Genomic DNA, 10,425 nt, shown 5'->3' on the forward strand with positions numbered 1-10,425 from the left:
AAATGAAAAATGAACTCATTTCGTGAAATCTGAGGAAACTAAAAGGATAACTTTTTTCTAATTCTAGAAACCGAAAGTGAACCCATCTTATGCAACATTATGCAAGTTTATTTTAGACTCCCTCTCATATCTGTTTTTTTTTTTATATTCTATTAAATTTAATATCAACGAGATTCGAATTTAATTATATAAGATATCGACATATTTTGAATCCAAAATTTCAAGACAAATAATTTATGAATCTTTAATTTTATATATTATTTAACTTTCTTATTTTTATTTAGTGTAAAACTTAAATTTTAATTTGAATTAAAAGTTACAACGACGGTATTACAAATAATACATTATTAGCAGTTTCTTCTCACACAACTAATGTAGATACTGTTTATATTTTAAGCAACCAGGATATCGAAGTGTCATAATTGTAGAAAATTTATAGGTTGTGTTGTATATATATAATTTAGTTTTTCCATTATAATAATGAATGGACATGCAAGTAAATTATGTTGTATGCTTTATATAAAGGTAGCCCAAGTCTATGAAACAGTGAAGAGAGTGGTTTGAGAGGGGTCCTGGGATTGATTCAGAAAATGTTTGTTTGCAGAGAAGAATGATAAACTAAAAAAGTTATATGAATGTGATTGAATTATGGTTTGATTTATAATGTTAGTACGTTATCTCTTTTTGTTTTGTATTGGTGCCAAAATTATTGTGCCCCACACTCCTATCTTAACACTCATCACTCCATGCATTCGTGCAAAACCAAAAGGAAAGTTAATAAAGCTGAAACAAAAACAAAAGCTAAAGCACCTCTTTGCTTTTCTTCTCTCTCTCTCTCTCTCTTCTTTTGTTTCTTCTTTTCATCAAACCCTCACAGCAGTAATGAGTACTATAAACTCAGTTCTCTTCTTTCTTATCTGTTTCCTTCTATTAATTAATGTGTCTTTTCTTTTTCATACCTTCTTAATTGCCTCCTCAAAGCAAATTAATTACCCGTGACTCGCGAATTTCTCTATAGTCAAACACCGCGTTATTTTTTTTTTTAATTAGATTTACTTGGTGGAACAATTTACTTAATATTGAATCATTGGAGCTACTTTTCTTAGGTTTATCATTTATATTCTCAAATAGTTAATCATAATTCTTTGACAACTAGTTCTTTTTTATTATCAATAACAACTTTAATAATTAAGGTCTCTTTTCAAAGTGAAACCTTGGCTATGTTTAATTAGTTGTTTTTTATTGAAGTAAAGAGAACAAGATTGAAATATAGAGCATCAATTTAAAATACAATTAAACAATTCGTAAAACTAAAGACATTTCAAGGGAGATAAAAAATAATAATTAAAGGGGAGAATATAAGAAGTTAGTGCACAATGAAGCAAAGCAAGATTATTTTGCCTAAAATAACATGTTATTTTCCAAAGCACAACTCCATTATAATCTCTAACAAATAAAACATTCAAACATCTCTCTTATTTAGAACGCACAACAACAAGGTAAAAAGTTAAGAAAAATAATAATAGGAACATATGATTAAACTGTTAAAAGTTATTTAATTTTTGAAACCTAGGAAAATATATAGGATTAGTATATTTTTTGTGTAACTATTGAATTTTAACTTATTTTTATTAATTTTGCAGGAGGAAGTAAAAAAAATAAAATTCTTTGGCATATCTTAACATTGTATTTAAAGAAAACACTTTTATTCTTTAGAGGTAGGAACGGAAAATAAATTCAGATTCGTAGGCGTTATTATATATAAGAATAAATAGTATTTAATCTTTTAAATTAAGAATGTGGATGAGTGAATAAGTACACATTTACTATTATAATTAATATTTTTATATTTATTACTGTTTTAACTTATTAAAATCAGTAGTTTATTAGATATATTATTTTAAAATTTATGATAATATCTTCATTGTTAATTGATACTAAAGAAAAGGTGTATTTTTTTTTTTACAATGAATTGTTTAAAACATCATATTTTTTACTAAATTTGTTTGATAAAAATTATTTAATAAATATTTAAGAGAATACTATTTATGATATACATACATATATTATCTGATGAGAATGGAAATAAAAAACAAATTTTATACCTACCGCATATTAAAAAAAATTAATGAAAACTATTACCATCATAATTCTTTTTCTACCATTTGATTGAAAGCAAGCAGGGAAGTTATAATCTTTAGAGTGTGTATCTATGGTAGAATTTATTTTGATCCTACCTACATGAAGTTATGAAAAATATAATTTAATATTTATTTGGTGGTAAAAGTACTTAAATGGTGCAATTTTAAAAAAAAATATATACTATAATTCTATTTTTTGACTCTCATCCTTTACTCCCCACGTGACTTAGTGTGCACTAATGTATTATTGTCTTTTTTAAAATAATCAATGACTTATACTAAATCACGTCACAAAATAGAAGATAAGAATCATAGTATCATTTTTTCATTTTTAAATTATCTAAAAAAAATCATAAAAATGGTCGAGTCGTGCAAGTTTGGTGTAACTTCATTATGAAGTGATTATTACAACTTGACACGACTTTTTGGCTCACTAGGATGAAGTTGTGCCAACTTGATATGACTTCAGTGCGTTGTAATCTTTTTTTTTTTTTTTAATTTCAATTCAAGTCGTGCCAACTAAATACAACTTCACCAACTGAGTACAACTTCAGTGTATTGTAATATAAATTAAAGTTATGTCATCTTACTGTGACTTTGATACGTTAAATTTTTTTATTCTTAAATTTTAATTGAGATTGTGTAAAAGTTACAATAAAGTCGAACAAACTTAACATGATTAGTCTATTTTTGTGATTTTTTTTAAAAATATGCATTGGATAATTTTGAAAAGAAATTGCACTATTTTGATATTTTGGCCTCATTTAGTGCAGTACAACAAAAATTCTTAATAAACAATCAATTTAGTGACAAAAAATGTTAGTCACTATAGTGATTAATTTTGATATAGTAATTTTACAAAATAAAAAATTATTGGTTACTAAAATAGTCATTATTATGAATAAAAAATTATAATTGGTCTTTAAAATTTAACTATCAAGATTTCTGCTACCAATGAAATTAGTTTATAATTTTGTCACTAAACATTAACTACAAAGATTTTTACTACCAAAATAATTAGTTTTTAATTAATTAGTAATAAATTTAGCGACCAATTATAATTTTTTACTCATTATAATAAAGAATAATTTTTTATTTTATACATTAGTATCTAAATTTTTCATTTTTCATTATAGTGACTAATAATTTGTAGTCACTAGAATTAGTTATTATTTAAAAATTTTATTATAGTGGTACAACTGTCCTCAATATTTTTTTATGATAAAAAATAGAGTTCTCAAGTTTGTTGATTATTATAAGTTATTATTATTGGATGATTTCAAAACAGGAAGCCTTATAACTTAAAACAATAAAAATAGAACTACTGTTGCTTAATATTGAATTTTTGAGAACAACGTTTTCAATCATATATATATATATATATATATATATATATATATATATATACGAGAGAGAAATTACATTAACAATATCTAAAAATACTTGTTTTGTTAACATAGTTTTTATTTTAATAAATTAAAATAATTTTGGGATTTGATAGTATTTGTGACCTAAACAATTGCCACTGTTTTTCAAGATGTATAGTGAAAAGGCAAATAAATAGTAGTTAACAAATAAAATTTCATGTGAATGAGTTGAGATATATTAAATTCACAAGTTTAAAAACAAATATCACATGAACAAAAAATAATGAGTTTAAATAAATTAGATCGAGTTACATTTGAAGAATACTAATTAAAAGTCCAACCAAAATGTTGTAGGTTATTTTAAGAAATTTTACAATTACTTATAAATACAATTTATATTTTTAAATATATGATGAAGAACATTAAACAAGAGTCCAAATTCTATGAGTTTTTTTGTGTTGTTCCCGAGCCTTCATATTACAATGATATATATAGATTTTAAAACAAAAACACCAAAAACTTAGTAAAAAATCTATATTTCATGAAACACCTCAATCTTTCACATTTTAGCAAATATGAATATACTATCCAGATTAATTTTGTTAATATTTCAAAGATAAACCAATAATTAAATTGTGAATCTTTTTACAAGTATACCCGAACCCGAAGAGATTTTGACTTCACAAACGTTATAGTTCCTAGCTATTCTGGTGACATTTCCTGTCCGAGACAAATGGATGAATGTGACAATGATGTCATTTTTAAATATGAGTCGCAACTTTATATTTGAAGTGTTTATGACAACTCAAAGTTTCTTTAATTAGAAAATAAAAGGTATTTATTATTTACATATAGATAAATGTGATATAACATATTAATCAAACTTCTAGTACCTACTCCACCTACAGGAATAACCATCTCAGAGTGGGTACACGATTTGAATAAATGTTTATCTTTTTTTTTTACGAAAATGCTATATAAATGATGTCACCTCAAAGTTCTTTTCATCCATTAAATATATGTAGTAAAATTAAAAGAATTCATCTCTCATTTTCATTTAATATATTGAAAAATTTAACGACAAAATCACGTGAAATAAAAATATTTGAGAGGGTTTAATTTTAAAGAGAGATTTAAGAAAAAAAAAAGAAGAAGTCTACATCGGTTTCGCATGAGTTAGCAATTTCCTCGGAAAACCAAATTATTTAGGCATATAAGAAAGGAATGTAGATTCTTTTCTTCTTTAGGTTTCGTTTTCTTAAAGATATCAAGTGTTATGATTGCCACTTTATTTAAATTTTTTGGTGAGTTCATTACCACTTTATATGTATCTTAAGCTTGACTATGTTCGTATTCCTTTTGACACTTTATTCAAAATTTTCAGTCTTTTCCTAAGTCCATATTCTCAATTCTTTCTTTTGTTCCTAAAGTGTAAAGCATGTGCCTAGGTGTAGAATTGAACATAGGATTAGGAACCCAACTTCTTTGGTGGAAATATCTAAATATTTCATAAATGTAAAGTGCTCCATTACAATTACCAAGGATCACTTCATACTTTTAAGATAACTCTCTCTCTCTCTCTCTCTCTCACTCTCTCTCTCTCTCTCTCTCACTCTCTCATGTCTCTTTCTTTCTCTCAGATTGCAAAAACATACAAATCAATTAGATTTCATATATTTACCAAGAAAATATAATATGTTGATTTGGATCTCACAAGAGCTCTGATAGGAAGGCCATGCTTTTTTCCCTCACCCCTTTCTTTTGTTGCTTTCTGTCTTTCTTGTCTCCTTGTGTTCTTTAGCTCCTTTTACTTTTCTTTTTTCTCTCTTTTGTTCTCTTTTAGCTTTCTCTTTCTCTGATTTTCTCAGCGCCTTCCTCATTCTCTTTCAGTTTCATACTAGTTAATCAATAATACGTATTCAGAGATCAGATCAGATCCTTGTTAAAGTGGCTGCCCCAAGCTGAATTCCAAATCCAAATTAGGCTTCTTCGGGCTTGATCCTGACACATTTGAAGATGAACTTCCATCTGATATTCTCTCATAACTCACACACTTTGGATCCATTTCCTTCTGAAAACCCAAATACAAATCAATTAAGAACCAAAAATATCACACTCAATCTATATTTTAATGTAATGATGAGAATGGGAAACAAAATAATGAACAGGTTTCGGGAATCAAAGAACATTTGACTCGGAGAATAATTACAGAATATTTATATCAATCAAGGGAAAAAATAAAGAAACCTGAGAGAGGTACACCTAAAAGCCTGCTAAGTGGTAGAATTTGCATGTTCATGTGCTAGATAGCTTTGAATTTTCTTTTTTGCGTATGGCATTAAGATTTAGTAATTGTTATGTGAGTGAGCTACAATTTGGTAGTTGATAAATGAGTCAAAGGGGGTAGGTTTAGGGTTATATAGATACCCTTTTGTGTGATGATGATTAATAAATCTTAAAGGGACGTCTTTTACTGCACAAAATTGTTCTTAAAGCGTTGTAATTAGTGTAAATGCGAAAAGGACTGGTCTACCCATTTGAATTTGTGAAGGACAAAGCAGCTTTATGGAAAGTGTTTTCCTTTTCTCATCTTTATAATGTGCATGGCAAGATGAAAAAGATCAAACGTATTTCCTTTCACTCTCAACTCCCTTTCATGCCATTCCAAACGCAGCTTGGTATTTGTGTATAAATACAACTTTTCAAACAAAAAGGCCAATTTTGCAAACACAGGCAATAAAGGGGACTTATAAGTAATTAGCATTTTCATATATATATATATATATATATACCTCAAGAGATGGCACGTTTCCAACAGAATCAGTCTTTGTCTTCCCATGCAACCAAGCTTCTCTGTAACAACAAAAACATGGAAAGAATATATCCCATTACTGAAAGCCATGTAGTAAAACATAAAGGGAGAAAAAGAAACCCATCTTTTACTGCCTTAATTATCTATACACACTTTTACATATTTTGCTGATTGAAATAAAGTTGAAACCACCCAATTGAAACCCCATTGTCCATGGTTATATATTATATATAAATATAGGAGCATTCAAGGAAGTTTCAAAGGGCATATATCGCTTTGGCACCAGATTTCTAATTATGGGTCTACCAAAGGCTTAGCTTTGACACTAAGTTTCTCAATTGTAGGGCCCATATAATAGCCTAATGTCTGAACCCCACAAAATCCTAAGGAAAGAGATATCTCTATTTTTAAGGTGGATTTTGGCAAATATGAAACTCCTGTCTCTTTGAATGGTATATATATGTAGGAGAGTGTGTGTGTGTGGGTTCCTTTTTTACTCCCTTTTCACCCACTAGAAGAGAGTATATTATTACCCCATCATGGAGATTGGATGCTCATGGTTTGTGGACAGACAGAACAAAGCAAACTGAAATGATTTATTCTTTTTGTGATTTTTTGCGCCTAACCATGTTTGCATGTGAGGTTGAGAGAGAAAGAGAATGAAAAGAACAAAGAGAGAGAAATCATAATGTGAATAAGACATGCATGAATTGCTCGGCTTTTTATTAGTATTTTTGCACCATGACTGCCGGAGAAACATACAATGGAATAATATTAAATTAAGCAAAAAAGCGAAACATAAAAAAACATTGGTTTCAACTTGATCATAGTTTTATAACATTCACTTGTTAACAGGAAAATAACTATGTTGCCAGCATCACTCCAAACAACACATCAGTTATGCATTCAGACCTCGGTAAAACTGAAATTTTCCTTCAATAGCATTTCGACAAAGATCCTTCTACGTTATACTTATATTAATCAAACCCAACATAAAAAAAACCTTTTAAGGGAATGTATATATAGAATTAAAATTTGTATATCTACACACAAAAAAATAAATAAAAATTGGATAAGTGTTTTTACCTGGAAGAGTTACCCCAAAGACCATGATAATCCTTATCTTGATTAACACTTGATCTTCCCTGCTTAATGGATACATCAGACGTTCGAGAAGATTTCATATCAAACATTAAGTCATCAGAAGTATCTCCAGACGACCCATTATCATACACATCCGATTGCCCTAGTTCATGATCAAAGAGGGAAACAAAAACCAAGTCAGATAAAACGACAGTGAATCATAAAAAATGCTAACTTTCACGCGGCTTAATCTTCGGACAATGTTTGATGAAACAAGAATAGATACCAACCTGATGAAGCCGCAGCTCTATCTGTAGTTTTCACCGTCCGGTACATCTGGATTTAAATTTTGCATCATAAACATTAGATAGTGTAGTATTAATATAAAGTAACTTAGAAAAACACGATAAAAAAAAAACCCTGTTGAAAAAAATCATAATATTACTAAGTACTTATTGTTATCATTTTACTAGTGTGTAACACAGCAAACTGAGAGGAAGATTAGCGGAAACCGAAGAAGTTTGGCCGAAGAATAAGAAATGCTTAGGAAGTTGCAAGTTGTTAGTATTAAATTAATAGGAAGAAGAGTACAAGTTGTAACACAGAAGCATTTATGGTTAAGGCAATATGAATATATGCATGGAAGCATGTGACTAACCAGGGTTAAAGCTGGCATGGTAAAAAAACCCACATCTGAGGAACGGATCATTGAGAAATGATGGTGTTGGGTATATACGTACTTGCTTATGATTTATTTTTATTTATTTTTTCCCTTTTTAAATGAAATTTATACACATTATATTTCTTTAATGGCATGGACTGAACTATGAGCTTGTCTGATCTCGGCTTGGCTGCGAGTCATTTTGGATTCATAGAGGCTTTGTCCTACTTGTTTCAGAAATCGATAAGTACCTCACACTTTCTCTCTCTTATTTTATTTTCTCTTTTTCCCCTTTAACTCGGCTGGTTCATTCTTCCAAAGCAAAAAGCTGTTTATTAGGTTGCAGAAGCAGAAGCAGAGGCAGCAGATCTAATAGAAAAAGAAGCGCTAAGAATTTGTGAGACCCTTTGTAAGGAAACCATTGGAATTTGAAATATGTATTCACGACTTAACTGCTTCCTGTAATGTAAATGTAGGCTCTGGATTTTAAACACATATATGCATAGTACGTTCTTACAACCACCATTAAAACCCCAATCAGAACCGTACCACCTTCAAGCTGACTTAAGAACTCCATAACAAAAAATTAATAAAGAAAAGAAAACACTGACCTTCAATATTATTTAATATGATTATTTTATTTTATTAATCGCTACACTACACACTATTAAGGTGTTACAAACAGGTGCAATCAATTAACGGGCTTAATAGATTACCTGTAAATGAGACTTGACATGTGCTAAAGTGAGATCCTTCACATCCATTAGCTCAAGAACTGATTTGGGTGTAGCCCCTAATGAAAATCAGTAAAAAAGAATGATTAATTCCGAGAACCAAGTTTTTGTTTCCATTTTGTGTTTTTGGATTAACTTCCAGAAAGGGTGTAAGAAGAAAATTAAGCAAAAAGAAGGGAAAAAAAATGAAGCATACTTTCGTGGCCACCTAAGAGTTCAACGGCATGGACAAAGCGAGCGTGGAGGGTGGAAGTCCAACGCATCCTGGGTGCTCTCATGCTACGCTTAGCAGGGAAGCGTGACAAGAACCTTGATCTCATAAGGGCCTGGGAGTGGAAAGGGGTGGAAGAAGTGTTTGTGGTGGAAATAATAGAAGAAGGGGTGGTGGTGGAAGGTTCTAGAGGGAGGTGATGGTGGTGGTGGTGATGCTGAGTGAATGGTATAGGAGGAGGGTTTTGGTAGACCGGGATTCCTCTGATGGGTCTGAGAAAGCCGAGGTCTTGGCTGAGGCTTTGGTGCTGAGGCTGGAACAGTGGCTGGTGGAAGTAATGGTTGTGGTGAAAGGGTTGGAAGGGGTTGGTGGTGGCATTAGTGGAAGCGTTTTGGAAGTGGTGAATGAGGTTAGAGGAGTTGGAGTTATCCGATGAGGTTTTTGGATTGGAGAGGGAGAGGGCGACGCAAGAGTCTTGTTTGGCCATTGATGATATGGAGTTTCTAGAGTCCAAGGCTCTCTTCCAGAACCCCAAATCCATGTCTTCTTCTGTGCTTCTCCTCCAGGTTGATGTTGGTTTGGCGTTCGGAGGGCTGATTTGTAAGGACAAGTCTGGTTGTGCTGGGAAAAGTTCCATCCAAACAAGCCTTTATGTGTTGCTGCTTTGGCTTCTTCTCTTGTGTGTTCTCTTCCCCTTGCTCAGTTTGGTTTTGTCGTGCAATACTATATATGGTTATATAGTAAGAAAAGTTTGAAGGATTGAAGAGAGTGTGGTTGAGGTGAGGGGAAGAAGGAGGAGCTAAAAGGGTGCTAGGTGAGGGTAATTAATAAGATTTTGTGAAGGTGTGTGGATGGAGTTTGGAGCATTGAATCAATTTGGAGTAGTTGCAGAGCAGAGATTTGAGATTGAGAGAAGAGGGCATGGAGAAATAGAGAGAGAGAGAAAGAGAGAGAGGAAGAAATGACAAGGTATGTGAAGTGAATGGCTGTTTCTTTTGTGTAAAGTATATGTGAGAAAATGACACTTAAGGGACTATACTATAGGGGGGTGGTGGGCAAGAGAGAGATAGAGAGAGAAGATTGTTTCTTTTGTGGACGTGGGGGGTAGGGTACTGGGAAGGGGAAAAAAAAGAATGGAAAAGGGAAATAATCAAAAAATTCAGATAAAAGAAAAAAAAAAAGAGAAAAGAAAAAGGTAATTAATTAACTTGTAACTTTTATTCCTTTTTACAAATATACTTTTTTATTTTTTTTTTTGCTCTTCGGATTAAAAATGGAAAAGGAGGACATTTCTCAAACACCTTTAAGGTGTGTGTGTGCTCATTGTTTTCATCTACAAATCCAACTTTCTAACAAGCACACCCACACACACGTACACTACACAGAACCCAGAACCCCCCCTTTCACTGGACTGAA

At 31.0% G+C, this 10,425-nt stretch overlaps 1 protein-coding gene across 1 annotated transcript; it reads right to left on the reverse strand.

Moving 5' to 3' along the window:
• Nucleotides 1-4,992: 4,992 nt before the first annotated feature.
• On the reverse strand, nt 4,993-10,007 carry LOC114174007 (probable transcription factor KAN2). The gene is made up of 6 exons (XM_028058728.1): nt 8,995-10,007; nt 8,781-8,857; nt 7,694-7,739; nt 7,407-7,566; nt 6,301-6,361; nt 4,993-5,579 (listed from the first exon to the last, which is right to left on the reverse strand). Exons 1-6 carry the CDS (start codon nt 9,644-9,646, stop codon nt 5,451-5,453), a joined length of 1,125 nt encoding a protein of 374 aa, XP_027914529.1. The 5' UTR covers nt 9,647-10,007; the 3' UTR covers nt 4,993-5,450.
• Nucleotides 10,008-10,425: the final 418 nt, after the last annotated feature.

This window comes from Vigna unguiculata, chromosome 2 (assembly GCF_004118075.2).
Source record: "Vigna unguiculata cultivar IT97K-499-35 chromosome 2, ASM411807v1, whole genome shotgun sequence".
In the NCBI taxonomy this organism is placed as follows: domain Eukaryota; kingdom Viridiplantae; phylum Streptophyta; class Magnoliopsida; order Fabales; family Fabaceae; genus Vigna; species Vigna unguiculata.

What these genes read in the sequence shown, in the direction of transcription:
- LOC114174007 (XM_028058728.1), bottom strand. Translation starts at nt 9,646, where the DNA reads ATGGAACTTTTCCCAGCACAACCAGACTTGTCCTTACAAATCAGCCCT. An exon ending in ATGTCAAGTCTCATTTACAG is followed by an intron (nt 7,740 to 8,780) that starts GTAATCTATTAA and finishes ATTTAAATCCAG; the next exon opens with ATGTACCGGACGGTGAAAAC. An exon ending in GAAACGTGCCATCTCTTGAG is followed by an intron (nt 5,580 to 6,300) that starts GTATATATATAT and finishes TTGGGTTTTCAG; the next exon opens with AAGGAAATGGATCCAAAGTG.